Raw genomic sequence first — 20,797 nt, forward strand, 5'->3', positions numbered from 1 at the left:
CGCGTTGCAGTTGTGTACCATTGTTACCCCGGCCACGCTTCCAGCATGTCACTTCGAAAAGCTTCATCCGGAGAAGGGGATCTCAAAGTGATCGACATCGAAAGAATCAAAAGAATGACTTCCTTGCACCCTGCGGCTACCAGCAGGAGACCAGACTCAGAGGATCTCTCGCCGTCCATGAATCGTTCGATTGACGATGACGAGGATGACGAGGATGACGAAGACGAGGGCCGCCAAGGGTACACTATGCCTTCCACCAGACGGATGATAGATAGTACTCTCAGATCCTCACTGAAACATCTGTTGTGTTAACAGTTGAACACAGATTTCGTCGAGAAGGTGTTCAAGTTTGACGATCTGGAGTTGACCAAGTAAGGCTAGAAGTATCTTCTTGATCAGATGCATGACTTCGTGTCAGAGGTGCCAAGGCCAAAGGACAGCGTCTTGATTCATCCTCTTTCTCGATTCTTCCAGGTGACATTTCCTCTCTGCAGTCTTCACACACAAGTAATGTTATGTTCAGACATGGGAGTTTTTGTCTGGAATATTGTTGTTGTACACGACGTGGGTCACACCACTTCTGATAGCGTTCTTCTCCGAGCAAGAAGTACTTGTTCTCAGTCTTGCTGGCTCCATGATTTCTTGATGTTTTGCAAAGGGATTTTGTGCGCATGCGCCCACCCTCAAGTTTGACATGGCTGTGGATCTTTTCTTCATCACAGAGATTTTCGTGCAGTTCTCGACAGGTCTGATCGCTTCGTTCAGTCACCCATTGACGTCTAGTGATACAGGCAAGCTGTTGGGGATCGAGTACATCTTAGAGCGAGGGAGAGTAGCATTGATTTACCTCCACCATGGCTTCGTCACTGATGTAATACCAGTACCATTTGTTCACACCAGCACCATTTTTTCACATTAGCACATTTGTGTATAGCAGCACCAATTGTCCTCTCCAGCATCTGTGACCCTCATCATGATTCTTATGACGTCGTCCAGGTCTTGGCTGGTCTGCCGATATCTTTTCTCGAATATTTCCTCATCGAAGGTTTTCTTGTCTCGCTTGTTTGACTTCTCACTTCTGCCAAATCTCAAGACACACCTTGCTCGTCGCAATCAGCCGGATATTCTAACAGTGCGTACGTGCGATACCTGAGGCTTGTGCGAATGCTCAGGATGCTCCGACTGCTCAAGGTACTTGTGTCTTGTGTCTTGTGTCTTGTGTCTTGTGTCTTGTGTCTTGTGTCTTGTGTCTTGTGTCTTGTGTCTTGTGTCTTGTGTCTTGTGTCTTGTGTCTTGTGTCTTGTGTCTTGTCTTCCCCGCACTTGGCGACTGAGAAGTTTCACATCAGGTCCTCAAGATCTTCAATGTTCTCCGGGACTTCTTCTTGTGGCGCCCGACGGTGGTTCGCCTCACCAAGGCAGCCTTTTCAATCTGCATGATTGCACACATCGGGGGATGCCTGTGGTGGTTCCTGAAACTGCAGGAGCTCTCACACGAGGAGCTGGCGGCGTTCAAAGCAGAATACAATCTCGATCATCGCGTCTCCTCGCCCTACATAGTCTCAGTGTACTTCCTCATGGCAACTCTATGTAATACTTGCTGTCTCCTCCTGTCTCCTCCTCTGTCCTTCTCTCCTTGTTACCCTCCCTGCTCTCTATCTTTGTTCTAACTTAGCTCTCAGGTACTGTTGGCTACGGGGACATCTCAGCAGTGACAGATTATGTAAAGAATCGTCCTTCCCTTTCCCCTTTGCCCCTCCTCTCCTCGTTTCTTCCCTCCTCTGCCCCCGGCAGCCCTGTTCCTCGTCTCGGGTCATGAACACTGCAGGAGCGACTGTTTGCCATCGCTTTGATGTTCATCGGGGCTTCTGTCTTCGCCATCATCATCAGCAACATGTCGGGTGAGTTGCTTCCTCAGTCTCTTTATGTGTGACTGTCTGGCAGCACTCGTAAATTCCGTTTCTTCGAGGTGAAGTAGCGAGGAGGAGAGTGCAGGAAGAGATGGATGGAGAGATGGAGGGAGAGGGAGGGAGGGAGTGGGAGAGGGAGTGGAAGATTCAGGGCAGCAACGTGGCTGGACTTTTGACGTATTTAATGCTTTTACAACAGTGAGAACGAAACTTTGGATCAGATGGAAAAGGTTCTTGAGTTCATGAGGCAGAACAAACTGCCGCAAGCGTTGGAGCGTCGAGTGCAAAACTTTTACTTCTTCAAGGCATCAAGAGTTCGGTCGTCTGCACAATCGTCGCTGGTAAAGTCAAAACTTTTGACAACATGATGCAACCATTGACTGATGGGGCGAGCAGGTGCTGGCCGACTTGCCTGTGGAGCTGAGAAAGTGAGAAATGTTTGAATGCTCCAGATAAATGATAAACATGTTTGAATGCTCGAGAGGAAGATGTATGATGAGAATGATCTCCTCACAAAATTGTCTGAGATGACTTCTATCTTCGCCGTTCTTACTCTCGATCTTGATTGTTTTGCCATCAGTCAGATTGATCTAGCTCTCAATCGACACCTGTTGGGCTCCATTTGGCTGTTTGACAAGTTGGAAGATGTTGTTCTTCAAGAGATTGTTCGAATCCTTGATGTGAGAAACACTTCCTTTCCCTTCCCTCACGTCCTCGTGCTCCTCGCTTTTGTAATCGCTCTCTCCTCTCTCCTCGCTCCTCTCTCTTACCTCTTCTCTCCTCTCTCTTCTTGCTCTCTTCTCTTCTCTTCTCTTCTCCTCTCTCTTCTCTCTCTCTTCTCTCTCTTCTCTTTGGATCTCTCTCCCCTCTTCTCAACCTGACTTCTTGTGCAGGTGGAGCTGAGGCTACCGGGGGAGACTATCTACGATCTGGGAGATCAGGCGGACTGTCTCTACATCATCATTTCAGGTTCTGTCACCCTGTCTCTCCGGGAAGACCCTGCCCTCAAGCTCCGCTCTGAGATCCTCGACCAAATTCAAAAGGTCCGACATTTCCCGCTGCTGGCATTCGATTTTATTCTTGTAAGCTCTTTCTTCTCTTCTCATTCTTTCCTAGGGCGACGTCTATGGCGAAGTTGCTATCCTCATGGATACCACTAGGTCGATACTCCTCCCTTCACCTTCCCCCCTCTTCCATTCCCCTCACTTCCTCCTCTCTTCTCCGTCCTCTTTCATTGCTCCTTTCCACTTGTCTCGCTGTGGCTGAGGGAGGGGCAGGGAGTCGATGGCAGTGTCAGATGGATTTCTCGAGCAGTACGTCCTCTCCTCCTCCAACCTCGAGATCGTCCTCAACGAGCTTCCCGACGTCAACGAGCGTCTCAAGCAGCGGGCGCAGGTGCGAGCAGAGCAGCTGTTCGGGGGGATCCTGGAGCAGGAGGGGGCGCACTGGAAAAGGAAGGTCGCCCCCAACAACGCGTTCAAGTGGAGGAGGTTGTGCAGAAAGCTGATGATAAGCAAGGGAACTTCATCGAATGTCTTTTTCTCAAGGATATTCAACTTCACAATGGTAAACTCCCTCCTCCTTTACTGCTGCTCCCGTCCTCTTCATACCCTGTACTTTCCTATTCTCTCCTCGCCTTCTCCCTTCTCTCCGCCTGCCCTCTTCCTCCTCCCCTCCTTCCCCGTTTTTTTCTCCTTACCTTGCTTTTCCTCTCAATTCCTCTCTTCTCCTTTCCCCCTCCTCCCCTCCTCCCCTTCTCATCTCTCCTCTGCGCTGCTCGCTTCTCCATGCCGCGGTCCTGCACGACCCTTGCCATGCTGATCCTCTGGTCAGGCGCATTCAGACTTCAGGAGGATGACAAGGGTTCATCCGACCAGCTCGATAAGGCGACGAGGGCCAAGAGGTTCTTTGGCGTTGAGTTGCGCATTCTCCACTTTGTCATGATTGCGACCTGCTTTTCACATTCCGAGCGCTGTCGAGCGTCACTGCCAGGCAGTCCAGGGGGAGTTTCTCCTCTCTCCTTTCCCCTTAGTCCTCTGAACCTTCGAGGAGGACGAGGAGTGAGAAAGAGCACGCGCTGGCTGCTCAACTATGATGTCGGTATTCGTCCTATCAGCAAGCGCAGAATGAAGAAGATCGACGATGAAGTGTAAGTAGACTAATGGGATTCCAGCCTGTTGCTAATTGCCCTTCTCTCCTTCCTCTTCTCTTTTCTCCCTCCCTTGGGCCATTCTTTTCTCTCGCTGCCTCCCTGTCCCTCAACTCTCCCAAATCGCTCCCCTCCTCGATGTTGAGCTGATTCACCTCTAAGGGAAGAAGAGCTCATGAAGGAGGAGGAGGCAGGAAATCTCCCCAGTGAGACAGAGTTGTCCGGTGCTTCTCTGCATGCTGAGAGATGCTGCAGGTTACGCGACAAGAGTAAGGAGGGAAGTGAGGTCCATATGCAGGAGTATGCTGCTCGAGCATGGACTCTCAGCATCAGATCCAGAGTTTCAAGACACGCAAGAGGGTTCAAAAGAGGAAGAGAAAGAGGAGGAAAAGGAGGAGGAGAAAGAGGGATCAATATCTGAAGAAGTCACTCCGGAGCAGGAGGTAAGGAGGGTTGTCGAGGATGTAGCAGGGGTCACGGTGAGAGCAGGAGGACGTTCAAGAATTCGGAGACAGAGGGCCCGACGGTTTCCTCCAGCAGTTCCTCGAGCAGGTAATGGAGTGCGGAGATGCGGGAAGAGGAGAAGCCGATGACGTGTTGAGCAGCGGAAGAAGATGATGGAGAATCAAGAGGAACGGGAGGATGAAAAACCTCTGACGTTCGAGGAAGCGAAGAAACGAAAGGTACCAGAGGTTGTCATGGTGCCCCGCTGTAATGGAAATTCTTGAAGGCAGAGCAGATGATGCAAGCAGAGAGAAAGAAGAAGACAACATCTCTGCCCTTGCCTGATCTCTCCCCTTCCGATTGGATCGGATTCTTGCCAAAGCACAGGGAAGCGAATCAGACCGCTACTGCTGGATGGAAGCAAGATGCTGAAAATCTGGAAGAGGAAGAGGAGGTGGAGGATGATGAAGAAGTGGAGGGTGAAGAAAAGGTAGAGGAGGAAAACAAAGAAGAAGTAGAGGAAAACAAAGAAGAAGCAGAGAATGATAAAGAAGAGGTAGAGAATAGTAAAGAACAGTTAGAAGAAAGGGAGAAGGCGAAACCATTGAGTAGTCAACAGAAAATTGGAAAGGAGTGCAACAAGAGGAAGCTAAAGGGCGAGTTTATACAAGAAAGAGGAAAGAAGAGGATGATATGAGGGCAGATAAATCATATTCAGAGCAAAAGACGAGTAATTTTACAACGGCTAAGCAGAGACTTGTTGGAAATGAAACTGATTCAACATCTGTTTGAGGAGCCACAATCCATGATTTCGCACTTCAAAAAGGATAGTACAAATGAAGAAACGACAACTAGAACTTTTCTTAAAAGGTGCCAATTTTCTCAAGTTATAAAGTACGGTATGTCCCTCACTCCTCTCTTCAGCTGTGCCCTCAACTCCTCTATCACGTCTCCTCTCCTTGCTCTCGGTCTCTATGGTAGTCCTACAATCTCGCCAGCAGCTCCCTGCGACGAGTTCTGGGAGTCTTCCGTTAAGTTAGTCTGCCTTCCCTGGTCTTACTCCTCCGTCTCCTCCGCTTCTTCCGAGACTTCCTCCACCTTGGGCATCGATTGCTGTAAAGTTTCAGCCCCTGCCCCTCCTCTTCAAACTCCATCGCCCTACCTGAACCTTGGCCTCGCGCGAGCTTCCTCGACTTTGTAGTTCTTCTCGCTCTGACGCAAACGATTCCTGGTTGGGCTGAACAGGCTCGTCCATGTTGTCCAAGTAGTCTATCTCTCCCTCCTGCTGGCTCTGCTGCGTTTGTCCTCCTCCCTTCACCCGGACCTTCACGTGCGTGAGGAGAGCAAGAGGAGGGTCTCAAGCACCTGAAGAGGAGCAGGGGTGGCCTTTGTGAAGGATGGCTCATTGCTCCGACTTGTGTACCGCCACTTGGGCGATCCTCTTGCAGACTTGATAGCAGGCAACACCTGGACGACAAGATCAAGAGGAGAAGAGCGTCATCGACGAGGCATACAATAGGGTACTCAGCGCAGTTCTTCAGATACTCCTCATCTCTTCTCGCTTTCTCCTCCCATTCAAGATGTGAATAGTGTCTGCAGGACGATAAGAGGACACCAGCGCGAGGGTACATGAGAGATTCAACTCACGGCTCCTTGTGCTGGATTCTGCGTAAGATCTGCAGATTCTCCTCGGTAATGCGCATGAGCTCTCTCTTCCGATACTCCTTGTTCAGACTCTTGCCGTAGGTGACTGGGGGGCCCATGTACTTCTCGTCGAGAAGCTGAGGGTGCGTCATAATGTATGACATCTTGTCTAGCAGCCTGACATCCTGTCACATTCACAACAAACTTCATGCAGTGCAGTACAAGTAGTTGTCGCGCTCAATCTGACTGTAGCGTTCTTCGTCCATTTGCTGTTTCTTGAGGTTTTGGACGAGGTGGATGTACCTGTTCAAGGTCAACACGTGTTTGATTGTCGCAAGTCACTCACTTAGGTGGAGGTTTGTTGTCGACGGCCGGCTTGATCTGTTTAAGACGTTGCTTATGCAGCTTTTGACAGTGTTTGACCCATTTGTCGTCCAAGTGCTTGTTCAACTTTGGCATGGCTTTCCTATATGCATACATCCTAAAAAACTTTCCAGATTTGCTTCTGTCTAAGTGCCTAAGTTTTGCGTTCAAGCTCGATACAAATGGATCGTCCTGCTGCAAGGAACAGAATCAGTCAGACTTCTAAACTTGCTGCAAACGTAAAAGACAAGGAAAAATCGGCTGTTCACATTGTAAACTAGTCCTCTGTGTTTTCATTTCCATCTTCTGTCTTCCTCCTCGTCTCCTCTATTGTACCGATTTCACATCTTCTGTCTTCTCCTCTATTGTACCGATTTCACATCTTCTGTCTTCTCCTCTATTGCACCGAATTCACATGTTCCTTTCACACAAAGTATGCGACAATACATGCAACAGTGATGCGTGGTGAAACATCCCCCCAAGCTGCTCCCAGCCTCATTGTCCTATCCTCTCCTTTTAGCTAGCAACTGACAAAACGATTCCTTCTGTCTCCCTTCGTCTCAATTTTTTTTTTCGTTCCCTCTTTTGTGCCGGTTTCTCGTCCGTGTCTCAATCCTCTCTTCTCTCCTTCGTTCCTGACAGTTTCCTCTTGTCCCTCCCTTGTTTCTATCCGTCGCTGCACAATGTTAGACACCTTCCTTCCCTCCCTCACCTCCCAGCTCCTCTCCCTCCTCCTGCCGTCTCCTTTCTTTCCTTCACTCGCTCATTTCATTCCTATTCTCCCTCTCCCCCTCCCTCTCCCTCCCTCCCTCCCTCCCTAACAACTCGCATTGCTCAACCGCCAACGATCTTTGGTGGACCCTACCCCGTTCGTTGTACCTGACCCATGACCCCATTGAATCCAGGACCCGAACTGATATGACCCCCTACTCTCAATGTATTCAGCAAATTCACCCCACAATTGCAAGTTCAAGGCACCGGTATTTCAGTAACTTCTTGTACCCCCTACCTCTCTTAATTGTTTCGTTAACCCCTACACCCTACCTGTCGACTTGCCGTTATCAGTACCCGTACTACCTACCCAAAAACGGTTTCGTCCATAACATAGTAGTGCCATGCCGCACTGCACTGGGCCCGGCCCGGGGCCGGCGGTGAACGGCGCAGGGGCCGCCCCCCGGTGACCGTACGGTAGTACGGTGGGGCCGTGGCGGCGGGCAGGCCGCGTGCCGCCGGATCGGATCGGCCGGACAGGCCGGTCAATCGGAAGGGTCAATCGGAAGGGTCTCCTCGTGACTCTGCAACATCCGAAGATCCAGCAAAACTTGGCACTCCGAGGGCCTTGCCGGTGGCAGGCCGCAGTGGCAGCAACTTAGCGTTGGCACTGAGAAGCTTCCTGAAAACGAAGACGACCCCGGTTCGACGCACAGCGGCAGCACACCGTCACGGACGTGTTTCGAGGCGGCAATGCCAGTCACGTACGTGTGACCGTCCGGTCGTGAGTCACTCATCATGGGCCTCTCAAGTTTTCGGGGCCGGACCCGGCCCGTGCCACGTGACTGTCCGGTCACCCGACTCAGTCACTGTGAGTCGGTGTACTAGTTTTTTCACCGTTTAACTTTGAGTAAAGTGCTCAACTGTACGGTTATATCTGGTCCACGGTACGGTACAAAAAGATATCAATTAAGTAAAAGTTTACGTTACGTTGAGTCAGGTCATTTCGGCATAAGACTGTGGAATAAAAGGGGGTGGGGTGGTCCGGAAGCTCTACATTGTGGCAGGGAAAAAGGGGGTGGTCATCATGATTCTGGGGTCCATTTCAAGTGCTGATAGTAAAGAGAGGGGTGGCCCACGGATTGGCAACTTTCGAGGTACGGCCACTGAGATAGCCACACGGGTGGGGTGGTGGCTTCCGGGGGTGCACTGGGCCTCAAGTAGGGGTAGCTAGAGAGAATTTTGATGGATAGAGGACGGGTGGTGTGAATGACTTTTTCTATGGCAGCGAGAGGGAGTGGAGATCCATGGGATAGGAAGGGAAGAGGGAGGGAAGAAGGAAGGAGGAGAGAGGAAGATGAGGGGCGAACGATGAAGGAAATAGATGCGGGGTTGAGAAGAGGGCCGGAGAGAAGGGAAGTGAAGGACTGAGTGTGAGGATCATTTAGCTGTGGAATAGCGGAGATGGGAGGTGATAATTGCTCAATTTCCTACGATGAACTCGATTACAGCAGGCTGTCTTCACGCGTTGCCAGTTGTGTACCATTGTTACCCCGGAACGCTTCCAGCATGTCACTTCGAAAAGCTTCATCCGGAGAAGGGGATCTCAAAGTGATCGACATCGAAAGAATCAAAAGAATGACTTCCTTGCACCCTGCGGCTACCAGCAGGAGACCAGACTCAGAGGATCTCTCGCCGTCCATGAATCGTTCGATTGACGATGACGAGGATGACGAGGATGACGAAGACGAGGGCCGCCAAGGGTACACTATGCCTTCCACCAGACGGATGATAGATAGTACTCTCAGATCCTCACTGAAACATCTGTTGTGTTAACAGTTGAACACAGATTTCGTCGAGAAGGTGTTCAAGTTTGACGATCTGGAGTTGACCAAGTAAGGCTAGAAGTATCTTCTTGATCAGATGCATGACTTCGTGTCAGAGGTGCCAAGGCCAAGGACAGCGTCTTGATTCATCCTCTTTCTCGATTCTTCCAGGTGACATTTCCTCTCTGCAGTCTTCACACACAAGTAATGTTATGTTCAGACATGGGAGTTTTTGTCTGGAATATTGTTGTTGTACACGACGTGGGTCACACCACTTCTGATAGCGTTCTTCTCCGAGCAAGAAGTACTTGTTCTCAGTCTTGCTGGCTCCATGATTTCTTGATGTTTTGCAAAGGGATTTTGTGCGCATGCGCCCACCCTCAAGTTTGACATGGCTGTGGATCTTTTCTTCATCACAGAGATTTTCGTGCAGTTCTCGACAGGTCTGATCGCTTCGTTCAGTCACCCATTGACGTCTAGTGATACAGGCAAGCTGTTGGGGATCGAGTACATCTTAGAGCGAGGGAGAGTAGCATTGATTTACCTCCACCATGGCTTCGTCACTGATGTAATACCAGTACCATTTGTTCACACCAGCACCATTTTTTCACATTAGCACATTTGTGTATAGCAGCACCAATTGTCCTCTCCAGCATCTGTGACCCTCATCATGATTCTTATGACGTCGTCCAGGTCTTGGCTGGTCTGCCGATATCTTTTCTCGAATATTTCCTCATCGAAGGTTTTCTTGTCTCGCTTGTTTGACTTCTCACTTCTGCCAAATCTCAAGACACACCTTGCTCGTCGCAATCAGCCGGATATTCTAACAGTGCGTACGTGCGATACCTGAGGCTTGTGCGAATGCTCAGGATGCTCCGACTGCTCAAGGTACTTGTGTCTTGTGTCTTGTGTCTTGTGTCTTGTGTCTTGTGTCTTGTGTCTTGTGTCTTGTGTCTTGTGTCTTGTGTCTTGTGTCTTGTGTCTTGTGTCTTGTGTCTTGTGTCTTGTCTTCCCCGCACTTGGCGACTGAGAAGTTTCACATCAGGTCCTCAAGATCTTCAATGTTCTCCGGGACTTCTTCTTGTGGCGCCCGACGGTGGTTCGCCTCACCAAGGCAGCCTTTTCAATCTGCATGATTGCACACATCGGGGGATGCCTGTGGTGGTTCCTGAAACTGCAGGAGCTCTCACACGAGGAGCTGGCGGCGTTCAAAGCAGAATACAATCTCGATCATCGCGTCTCCTCGCCCTACATAGTCTCAGTGTACTTCCTCATGGCAACTCTATGTAATACTTGCTGTCTCCTCCTGTCTCCTCCTCTGTCCTTCTCTCCTTGTTACCCTCCCTGCTCTCTATCTTTGTTCTAACTTAGCTCTCAGGTACTGTTGGCTACGGGGACATCTCAGCAGTGACAGATTATGTAAAGAATCGTCCTTCCCTTTCCCCTTTGCCCCTCCTCTCCTCGTTTCTTCCCTCCTCTGCCCCCGGCAGCCCTGTTCCTCGTCTCGGGTCATGAACACTGCAGGAGCGACTGTTTGCCATCGCTTTGATGTTCATCGGGGCTTCTGTCTTCGCCATCATCATCAGCAACATGTCGGGTGAGTTGCTTCCTCAGTCTCTTTATGTGTGACTGTCTGGCAGCACTCGTAAATTCCGTTTCTTCGAGGTGAAGTAGCGAGGAGGAGAGTGCAGGAAGAGATGGATGGAGAGATGGAGGGAGAGGGAGGGAGGGAGTGGGAGAGGGAGTGGAAGATTCAGGGCAGCAACGTGGCTGGACTTTTGACGTATTTAATGCTTTTACAACAGTGAGAACGAAACTTTGGATCAGATGGAAAAGGTTCTTGAGTTCATGAGGCAGAACAAACTGCCGCAAGCGTTGGAGCGTCGAGTGCAAAACTTTTACTTCTTCAAGGCATCAAGAGTTCGGTCGTCTGCACAATCGTCGCTGGTAAAGTCAAAACTTTTGACAACATGATGCAACCATTGACTGATGGGGCGAGCAGGTGCTGGCCGACTTGCCTGTGGAGCTGAGAAAGTGAGAAATGTTTGAATGCTCCAGATAAATGATAAACATGTTTGAATGCTCGAGAGGAAGATGTATGATGAGAATGATCTCCTCACAAAATTGTCTGAGATGACTTCTATCTTCGCCGTTCTTACTCTCGATCTTGATTGTTTTGCCATCAGTCAGATTGATCTAGCTCTCAATCGACACCTGTTGGGCTCCATTTGGCTGTTTGACAAGTTGGAAGATGTTGTTCTTCAAGAGATTGTTCGAATCCTTGATGTGAGAAACACTTCCTTTCCCTTCCCTCACGTCCTCGTGCTCCTCGCTTTTGTAATCGCTCTCTCCTCTCTCCTCGCTCCTCTCTCTTACCTCTTCTCTCCTCTCTCTTCTTGCTCTCTTCTCTTCTCTTCTCTTCTCCTCTCTCTTCTCTCTCTCTTCTCTCTCTTCTCTTTGGATCTCTCTCCCCTCTTCTCAACCTGACTTCTTGTGCAGGTGGAGCTGAGGCTACCGGGGGAGACTATCTACGATCTGGGAGATCAGGCGGACTGTCTCTACATCATCATTTCAGGTTCTGTCACCCTGTCTCTCCGGGAAGACCCTGCCCTCAAGCTCCGCTCTGAGATCCTCGACCAAATTCAAAAGGTCCGACATTTCCCGCTGCTGGCATTCGATTTTATTCTTGTAAGCTCTTTCTTCTCTTCTCATTCTTTCCTAGGGCGACGTCTATGGCGAAGTTGCTATCCTCATGGATACCACTAGGTCGATACTCCTCCCTTCACCTTCCCCCCTCTTCCATTCCCCTCACTTCCTCCTCTCTTCTCCGTCCTCTTTCATTGCTCCTTTCCACTTGTCTCGCTGTGGCTGAGGGAGGGGCAGGGAGTCGATGGCAGTGTCAGATGGATTTCTCGAGCAGTACGTCCTCTCCTCCTCCAACCTCGAGATCGTCCTCAACGAGCTTCCCGACGTCAACGAGCGTCTCAAGCAGCGGGCGCAGGTGCGAGCAGAGCAGCTGTTCGGGGGGATCCTGGAGCAGGAGGGGGCGCACTGGAAAAGGAAGGTCGCCCCCAACAACGCGTTCAAGTGGAGGAGGTTGTGCAGAAAGCTGATGATAAGCAAGGGAACTTCATCGAATGTCTTTTTCTCAAGGATATTCAACTTCACAATGGTAAACTCCCTCCTCCTTTACTGCTGCTCCCGTCCTCTTCATACCCTGTACTTTCCTATTCTCTCCTCGCCTTCTCCCTTCTCTCCGCCTGCCCTCTTCCTCCTCCCCTCCTTCCCCGTTTTTTTCTCCTTACCTTGCTTTTCCTCTCAATTCCTCTCTTCTCCTTTCCCCCTCCTCCCCTCCTCCCCTTCTCATCTCTCCTCTGCGCTGCTCGCTTCTCCATGCCGCGGTCCTGCACGACCCTTGCCATGCTGATCCTCTGGTCAGGCGCATTCAGACTCCAACACCAAGGTGAAGGGAAAGCTGACGAAGCGATCCAAAGACAACGACATGTACTTCTCCTTTGACTCCGATGGTCGCAAGTCCCTCAACCTCCACAAGCCTCTTGCTCACTCCTCCCGCCATGGCTCCTTCGACTCCTCCTCCTCAGCCTCGGCTCTCCTTGCCAACGGCACCTTGCTCAAGCGGGAAGAGGAGGTGCTGGAAAGATCCATGGTGCTGGTGATGGAGGTGGAAAAGATGATGCTGGAGGCGGTCGAGCTGTGTGGGAAGGAGAAGGAGGAGGGAGGGAGAAGTTTGAAGGACCAGGAGGAGCTCTTGAAGACTTCCTTGCAGCAACAGCAGCTGCTGGCCTCTCAGCTTCTTCTCCTGCAGAGCTTGATTCGCCCACCTGCCCTCCATCATGCCGGTGTCGCACTCGTCTCCTCCTCCAAGCGCAGACTCTCGCAGCCCATGCTGGCGGCATCGATTGGCTTCACCAAGCATTGTGAAATTGAGGAGGAGACAGAAAGAATGCGGGGAATTGAAGACGAGAAGGATGAGAAGGAGAATGGCGAGGAGAATGGAGCAGCAGGACTATCAGGTAGTGTCAATGTCTAATTTACATGAAAAATCACGGATTCTTTCTTCCTCCTCTTCCTCCTCCTCCACTTGCCTGCTCTCCTTCCTCCTTCCTCCTCTACCCCGACAAGAAAGCTGAGCGCCACACGGTAGAGCAGAAGAATTGCGGCAAGCGCGGGCACGACTCAAGCTGCTGGCAGAGAGGCTGCGAGGAAGAGCCGAAGCCTGCGAGAGGAACAAAGGGAGAACGTCAGACTAGAAGGCAGAAAGACGGGGGAGACAGGAAAGGAAACAAGTAAAGGTGGAGGTTGAGGTAAAGGGGGAGGCAGAGGGAGGGAGAGAGAGAGTTAGAGATAAAGAGGAAGGACAGGGAGGGAGGAATCTGTGAGGAGAAGAGGGAGAAGCACCTGGTAGATCCTTGAGGAGTGTGACTTCTGTGCAGTCCATGCATGAACTATCCTTACATCCTTGAAGAAGACGCTGAAACAAAAGATGAGGAAACGGAGTCACTCACTTTCTGCTTCTGCTTCTGCTTCTGATACTGCGTTGCTCCTTTCTCTTGCTGCTGCTGCTTCTGCTCTCGGTACAGCTCCTGCTCCTCCTGCTCCTCCTCCTGCTCTGGCTACAGCTCCTCCTTTTCCTGCTTCTGCTTCTGCTTCTGCTTCTGCTGCTTCTCTTCCTCCCGTCTTGAATTCTCGAGATCACCATCTTTGAGGCCTCCAACTTCCAGTAGTCGCCTGTCTTGGGCATGAGCATGGGCACGCACTCGCCTACTTCTCCGTCACTGGCGTCACTTTCACCTCCTCCTACCATCCAGGATGGAGTAGCGCAAGTTAGGCTGAAAGCGAGGATAGCACGACAGCAGCGTCCCGTTGGCGCTTGCAGGGTCCACAGTCTGCATGTCCGTGAAGATCGCGCTCTTGCTTCAAATGATCCTCTTCACTCCCATGCTCTCTCGGCAATTCTTTCTCTCCTCCTCCTCCTCCTCCTCCTCCTTCCTGCCTTCTCCTCTCTTACCTCCTTCACCCAGAAATTGAGGACCAGGAACTTTCCCTGCCGATTGTCGTCAAGACAGCGTGAGAGGAACTTGAAGCAAGAAGGGAGAGGGGAGAAAGAAGAGCGACAAGCAAACTTGATGAAAGGAAAGAGCAGGAGTGAAGAGAGAACGAGGAAGGGGTCAGGAGGGAAGGGAGAATGAGGGGGAGGAGAAGGTCACACCCTTCGAGGAGGAGTTGAAAGAAGGGGAGGTGAGATGAAAACGGTTAGAGGATGACAAAACAACCTTGATGCCCTCAGGGGAGCCAGGAGTACCAGGAATGCTGTAAACAAGTAGATCAAGGTAGGCAATCACATGAAATCGAGAACACGGGAAACAAGTAGATGGGGGTCAGCAGAGGCCAACAAGTTGGTAGAGGATCGGCCTGTACCTGTCAGGGCAAGACTGGAGGGAGGAGACGCAAGTTTGAGAAGCTTCGCACGCATCTGCGAGGCAACCTCAGCAGTCCGCCACCTCTTGCTCCACCCTAACAACCGACAAGTCTGGTGCAAGCTTGTTCCTGCGCCTTCCGTTAGCAGGTTCCCAGCTAGTTCGAACAGAGAGACTGCCTGGCAGTACTTGTCGCCCTGTCCGGGGATGGAAATGTCCAGCACAGTGGCTGGAGGGAGGAAGATGACAAGAGGTTGAGAGTAGCAAGAGGTACCTGAGTTGAGCGAGCTTCCAACCTTATCCACCACCACCTGCTTGCTTCTGTCACGTCCATGCCTACGAAGCTGCAGGTAACCTGCTGGGAGATTTGACCGCTGCAGTCTTTCGTTGACGTGGTTGTGTAGACCTGCAGGTCAAGTCAGACAGTCCAGAGAGCGGACTGGAGCAGTTCGCACCTTGAACCAGTTGCAGCTGTCAACATTGATCGCTCTTTCTTCCCTGCGTCCACCTTCACTCCCTGCAGCTTCTCCCTTGAGCTGACCGCGAGCTCATGGCGCTCAATTTTTCGCACGCCCCGGTCCCCGTGATCGCTTCGCTGTTCAATGCACGCGACCCTCCGCAGCTCGCGCACCCATTGCCGCAGGCAGTCGTGAGCTGGGAAGGAGGTGAGAGGTCAGGCGGGGGGCGCAAGTCGTCACCTCGTTCCTCGAGCAGTCGTAGCGCATGTAGGTAGGGCTGGCCACGTCATCCTCAAAGACGCAACTTCCGGCTAGAACAGCATCGAAGCTCGTGATCTGCTGAGATTGACCCACTGCTCACGTGAGAGAGGCAAGAGACCTGAGCTTTGTTGCTGCAGTTGTACGAGTTATCCCACGTTCTCCGCAGAAAGTACGTGGACCTGCTCCAAAGGTGACAGGAGCACAACCATGAGTGAAGCTTGAGAGAATCGACAAGAATGCCAGGGTAAATCCTCGCACGAATAAAGTGATACATGACAGAGAGCAAGCGATAGACGAGAACCCAAGGCGAAGCGAGGCAAGAAAGGAAAGGCGAGGTAAGAAAAGGCGAGGCAAGGCGAGGTAAGGTAAGGCAAATGCAAAGGCAAGATAGAGTTTTTCAATACCTTGGTAGCTGAATGAAGTTGCTGCATTCGATCCTACGATAAAACCCTGACGGAGATAATTTGCAGTCCTCCTGGTTTGCAGTTCAGACGGCAAGAGAGGGCAGGCAAGGATCGCCTGATTGCAAGATCGGGTGAGGACCTCAGTCTTGGTCTCGGACAAGTTTCTCGCAAGAACTTGCGCCATCACTCGCTTAGGGTTGCCTGCCCCAGGTAATTGCATAAGCTTTCCTTGGTGTTCAATGTGACAGGACAAACCGGAGCAGGACGGGTTGCTGTAGTAGTACTTGACCGCGTACCTCGTGACGCAGCGATCGAACTTGCACCCGCGAGCTTCTGCAAGAGCTCGAGTGGACGGCTGAGACGAGGAGGTCAGACAAGCCTGACTGCCGTTCTTCTCTCACTTGCTGCGAAGGATAATTGGGCGAGCTGCCGACGATTTGCTTGACTTGCTTGGATACAGGATCGAACCACCCGCGGTTGATCTGCGTGATGATGGGGCCGACTACGAGATCGTCGCAGAGAGGTGTCGCACAGATGTCGCAAGACAAGTCGATCTGAGGGCAAGAGGGCGGGTGAGGGTATGGCGGGCGACGCTAAGGGTGGAACGGTCATCTCACCAGGCTCTGCGCTGTTGCTGTACAGGTAGACAGCTCTCTGTCAAAGTTCAACTGCTTGTGAACCTCGACGAGGGAGCGGTAGCAAACCTGCGACACCCTCAGGCCCGGAAGATGAATGCGCGTCATACCTTCTCGTTGGGATAGCAGGGCTCAGGCCGAACCTTTGCGAGGAGAAGAAGCCAAGAGCAGTGAGAGGACGAGAGAATGGAGAGCAAAGAAACAGAGTCTTTCTTCGCCCCCTATCTAGATCTGCCCTCATTCCAACTCTCTCATGCAAATTCTCCTCAATTTCTCCCTCTCCCTCACCCTGCCTCTCTGAGGTATTTGCAAGCACTTACCTTGTATAAGAGAGCCACTTGTTCGTTCGTTAAGGTGTCTCCAGCTGCTGCTCCAGCTGACGCTGCAGCTGACGCTGCAGCGATCACGATGACAAGAGGGAGCATGTTTGTATCAAGCGACAAGCAATAAAAAAACATCAAACCATTTGACAAGATTTGAAAAGAAGCAGGGCGCGCAAGGACACATGGGACGGCATGTTGTAGATATAGCCTGATGGGAGGGGAAGGGAGGGGAGGGAGGGGAGGGAGGGAGAGAGATCCTTTTCTATGTTCGAGAGAGGAGGTCGGTCGGAATAATGTGAGAGGAGCCTCAAACAATGAGGCAGCAGACATGCTACGGAAATAGTTTGGTTTAAATGAAACGACACCTTGCCTTCGCGCCAGACAGGATCTCGAGATCGACAATCACAATCGCACGTGAACATTCAAGAGCACACAGTTATGGAAAAGATTGCAGATCTCATTTCTTATCTCATTTCTTTTCTAAAACAACCAATAAAGATTGATCATATCAGTGTAAGAATACAGTTGCGCCAAACTGCATCGCACGTGTAGCAACAACAGTCACATGGCACAAAGAATTGCTTTACAGATAGTTCTTGGTATCGAGCTTGTCACAATCATGCCGGCATCAATTACAATGCTGACACCCGTTCGTGAAGTTTGAATCTGTTGACGATATGCGGCCGTACATCATCGGCTGAACAGCCAACGTCATCGGCCACAAGACATGCCTCAACAATCTACCTGCTGCCAGCGATTCGATGAAGGGTAGAAGCTTCAATAAACACCTGGGATGTTGTCAAACCCCTCACTGCTGGTACACCTCTTGCCTGTCCGAAGTGTCGCCAAACCAACTCTTGATCGGAATCCCATTCGATAACTACATGCCCAAATCAACAAAAATGACATTAGCCACAAGTATCACAAACTACCTGGTATCCAAACGCTTGTGGTGAATTGTCAACGATCGCTATTTTTGACAAGTCTCTATTTAGAACCGTTAAATCCTTGACCTGATCCAAAAATTAATGAGTCACTGGACACAAGAATTCGTGAGGGTTCAAATGGAAGGTGATTGCTGGGGGTTATACATAATTCTCGTTCACAAAAAGACAAGAGTTTCGAAAAACACGATGCCTGCCAAAAAAATCAGGGAACAAAAATGGTTGCAGAAGATTGTCTACTCACTTGATTAGTCGGGAATCGGGGTCAATCAGGTTAAGCAATTTATCTGCATAAATACTTTGCGAGGCAGTGAAAACAATGATCTCAAATTTTTCCGCCAGTCTTTCCAGAAATCTTTCAAGAAAATCAGTTCACATCGCCAAGAAAATAGTCGAAACAAACTCACTCTAGGCAATGCGGTCGAATTTTAACCCAAACATGGTAGTCTTGTTCTTTGAAAGTAACATCAAACTATGAATCGCATAAGACACTGACATCATCACTTTCACTGGGAATCAATCAAAACCTGTAAGTGAGACTGTTCCATGAATTCCAGTGAGGCGTGCACAAGGGTCTCATCAAGATCAAGAACCTGAAGGACAAAAAGATTACGGTGCACAAATGTAGCACAAAATCATTACCAACGAGACGGAAGGAGCATTTCCAAGTTTCATCGGAATGACTGATGATTCAAAGGTCAGAAACGCTCGAATTTCATTGAAAAAAGAATTCAATACCGGGCAGTCCATTTGGTTCTGCTTGGACTCGCTCGAGAGGAGGAAGGTTCTTGATGAAATCAAATGGATCGAATTCGTCAAAGTCTTCATCCAAATCTGATTGATTTACAGTAAGAAAACATGTCAGAGTTCGATGGTCTGAAACCTGAATCTGAGTACTCCGAAGCAAGAGTCGACAGAGAATCATCCTTTTCATCTTTCTTACTACGGTCATCATCAACAACTATGGCTGAATCCTCATCGGCTGATTCAAGAACAGTGGAGATCGTCGTGATGCTCGAGCCAGTACTCTTCTCGTCAAGGTCATATGCCTCGCTTGTGAAGGCATCCTTGTCCAATTCGCAAATTTCATCAACACTTTCAAGCTTCTCGAAAATTTCTTGTTTCGAGTTTGCGTCGCAAACTAATTTCTCTGCATACTGTGGTAAGTAATTCAGTTTCACTGGATTGCATTCATTTACTGTCAGAGTTCTTGAAAAAGCTCAAAACCGGCGAAAAGACAGGCGAAAAAATGCTTCGAGCCCTTTGGGAAAGAGTTCGCGGAGATAAGCTGTTGTTATCATACGTGCGACCAGTTTTATCTTCGCCTAGATGATCCGAGCATGAATTGAAGTCCAATGTCTTTGCAGACTGATTGCTTTCAGAATCTAGGATACACTCAAAAGTCAGGATCCCACGAAAATTTTCAGGTTGAAAGAAATAAATTGCTCGTTTATCGTGGCAGTCGCAGGATTTTTACAACGCTCAAGGAAGTTCATCGACACAACCATTCGAATCAATCTTGCATAATGCCTCAGGAAAACACATAATTTCGTGCCATGAATGTGTGTAGTGGTGAGAAAATTCGCTGCAGCCCCAAAACATTTTGGGAGCGAATTTAGCATCAGGATCATTGACAATCGAGATGCAGTGAATGATTTGATCAACATCAGGCACTATATCAGCACCCCAAATAGTAGAATATAACATAGAGCACATGGTCGAATAGATCTACACCCCTCATCACGATAAGGAGTGCAGGGGCTGTCAGATTTCATTCTTCTACTCTACAATTGTAGCGAGGTGGCATGCCAACCTTTGCGAGGAGTAGAATAATCGTCTTGGAGAGGTTTCCTCCTCTTGGTCAAAGATCGGTCGGGAGAGGAGGCGATTAGAGCAGCTGAGCTCGCGCGCTTCGAAGGTGCCGCGTTCATGTATGCATAGCGCTGAAGCAGGGGAAGTCACTAAAAGGGGGTAGGGTGAGATCGAATCATATAGAATGGGTAGGGTAACTTTGTACCACTCTTGTCTCAAGATGAGGGGTGGGGAAAGTAATCAAGGGGGTACTAAAGTTCCGAAGGGGTGGAGTCTACGGGTACAATATGAAAAGAAAAGCAGCCCTGATGGGTGGAGCGAACCGGTGGCACCGAGCGGATGGGAGGGGGTCATCTCTTCCAGTGGTTTTAGAAGGGTAGGGTGATCGATGGTAGTACGGTGAGTCCTGTACTCTTGTTGTAAGTGGTGTATGTTTCTGTTCTATGACCTAGTCATAGGACCCAGTAGTTCTTTACCCCCACTTCCTAGAGACATAATGGTACAACCCACCTAGCAAAACCATCCGAGTTCTCCATCTACCCCCAGTTATCGGCATGAGGACCCCCGACCTCCCCTTTGAAAGAAGTCTAAATTGATCAGAATATCTTGCGAAACACCCTACCCTACCCTACTCTACCCTACCCCATCGGAAGGCCTGACAACGGAAGTACCATCAATCAACACAGAAAAGCACCCGACCTCGGATACCCTCTCCGAAGGCAAGGGGGTGGGTATCATTTTGTTGAGGGAAAGGTGCTCCAGAAAAGAAGGGAGAACGTGGGGTCCTCCCCCGACTTGGGTACCAGGGGTATACCTAGAAGGAGGGGTGGTAGGTAGCTCGCATTTACCGTTTGAATAAACACTATTAAAATCTGTACCTGAAGTAATCAAAATGGTACAGCCTTCTTTACTCAAAGGTACAAATGACATTGTAAAATAGTTTTATTGAGTCGAATGTAATATCAGTTCTGACTTTATTCTGACCCAGCCAAACCTTTGTGATTGGGTTCTCAATATTTCAAATTTAACAGTAGATAAATGCTGTATTTCTCCTCGTGCTGAGAATATACTTCAGGGTCGGGTCAACTAATAATAACTGAGTGGTAGCGCCGCTCCCGGGCGAACGAGGCCGGAGGCGATGATCATCGCCCACATATCCTTGCCTTCAAGATGTTGTCAACCGCTGCAGCGCGCAAATGAGAGTCCGAGCAACTTGAAGCCAGACTGAGACAAGCGGCAAGGAGAGACAAGAGGAGAGACAAGAGGAGAGACAAGATGAGAGACAAGAGGAGAGACAAGAGGAGAGACAAGAGGAGAGACAAGATGAGAGACAAGAGGAGAGACAAGAGGAGAGACAAGAGGAGAGACAAGATGAGAGACAAGATGAGAGACAAGAGGAGAGACAAGAGGAGAGACAAGATGAGAGACAAGATGAGAGACAAGATGAGAGACAAGAGGAGAGACAAGATGAGAGAC

The 20,797-nt window shown here is 50.0% G+C and overlaps 5 protein-coding genes across 5 annotated transcripts; 2 read left to right on the forward strand and 3 right to left on the reverse strand.

Annotated features, from left to right (window-relative positions):
- Positions 1-114: 114 nt before the first annotated feature.
- GUITHDRAFT_102946 (hypothetical protein) lies at positions 115-5,199 on the forward strand (the record flags this gene model as incomplete). The annotated part of the gene is made up of 25 exons (XM_005838604.1): positions 115-274; positions 326-371; positions 429-474; positions 524-607; positions 659-746; positions 792-871; positions 997-1,045; positions 1,094-1,191; positions 1,349-1,589; positions 1,682-1,710; positions 1,828-1,900; positions 1,944-1,968; positions 2,109-2,250; positions 2,306-2,337; positions 2,490-2,589; positions 2,803-2,952; positions 3,026-3,069; positions 3,187-3,367; positions 3,409-3,475; positions 3,743-3,812; positions 4,221-4,264; positions 4,314-4,501; positions 4,548-4,610; positions 4,664-4,741; positions 4,789-5,199. 25 exons carry the CDS (start codon positions 115-117, stop codon positions 5,197-5,199), a joined length of 2,589 nt encoding a protein of 862 aa, XP_005838661.1.
- Positions 5,200-5,306: 107 nt separating this feature from the next.
- GUITHDRAFT_150959 (hypothetical protein) lies at positions 5,307-6,706 on the reverse strand. Its single transcript, XM_005838605.1, has 6 exons — positions 6,493-6,706; positions 6,369-6,449; positions 6,150-6,323; positions 6,017-6,095; positions 5,868-5,969; positions 5,307-5,826 (listed from the first exon to the last, which is right to left on the reverse strand). Exons 1-6 carry the CDS (start codon positions 6,603-6,605, stop codon positions 5,626-5,628), a joined length of 750 nt encoding a protein of 249 aa, XP_005838662.1. The 5' UTR covers positions 6,606-6,706; the 3' UTR covers positions 5,307-5,625.
- Positions 6,707-8,789: 2,083 nt separating this feature from the next.
- Positions 8,790-13,097, forward strand: GUITHDRAFT_134568 (hypothetical protein; the record flags this gene model as incomplete). The annotated part of the gene is made up of 19 exons (XM_005838606.1): positions 8,790-8,831; positions 9,060-9,115; positions 9,163-9,217; positions 9,267-9,350; positions 9,402-9,489; positions 9,535-9,614; positions 9,740-9,788; positions 9,837-9,934; positions 10,092-10,332; positions 10,425-10,465; positions 10,571-10,643; positions 10,687-10,711; positions 10,852-10,993; positions 11,049-11,080; positions 11,233-11,332; positions 11,546-11,695; positions 11,769-11,812; positions 11,930-12,218; positions 12,486-13,097. The coding sequence occupies 19 exons, from the start codon at positions 8,790-8,792 to the stop codon at positions 13,095-13,097; spliced, it is 2,301 nt and encodes a 766-aa protein (XP_005838663.1).
- Positions 13,098-13,680: 583 nt separating this feature from the next.
- Positions 13,681-16,667, reverse strand: GUITHDRAFT_102949 (hypothetical protein; the record flags this gene model as incomplete). The annotated part of the gene is made up of 19 exons (XM_005838607.1): positions 13,681-13,722; positions 13,764-13,828; positions 13,869-13,953; positions 14,076-14,111; positions 14,569-14,614; positions 14,674-14,713; positions 14,759-14,795; positions 14,840-14,890; positions 14,940-14,982; positions 15,026-15,138; positions 15,183-15,278; positions 15,322-15,382; positions 15,608-15,678; positions 15,747-15,808; positions 15,863-15,962; positions 16,009-16,161; positions 16,225-16,311; positions 16,353-16,385; positions 16,563-16,667. 19 exons carry the CDS (start codon positions 16,665-16,667, stop codon positions 13,681-13,683), a joined length of 1,326 nt encoding a protein of 441 aa, XP_005838664.1.
- A 530-nt stretch (positions 16,668-17,197) lies between these two features.
- On the reverse strand, positions 17,198-18,102 carry GUITHDRAFT_65993 (hypothetical protein; the record flags this gene model as incomplete). Its single annotated transcript, XM_005838608.1, has 8 exons — positions 17,198-17,262; positions 17,310-17,353; positions 17,387-17,445; positions 17,495-17,578; positions 17,657-17,702; positions 17,754-17,864; positions 17,917-17,981; positions 18,037-18,102. Coding segments are annotated over 8 exons (540 nt in total), but the record flags the coding sequence as incomplete, so codon positions are not given.
- Between the last annotated feature and the right edge of the window lie 2,695 nt (positions 18,103-20,797).

Source organism: Guillardia theta, assembly GCF_000315625.1.
Source record: "Guillardia theta CCMP2712 unplaced genomic scaffold GUITHscaffold_11, whole genome shotgun sequence".
NCBI classification, from domain to species: domain Eukaryota; class Cryptophyceae; order Pyrenomonadales; family Geminigeraceae; genus Guillardia; species Guillardia theta.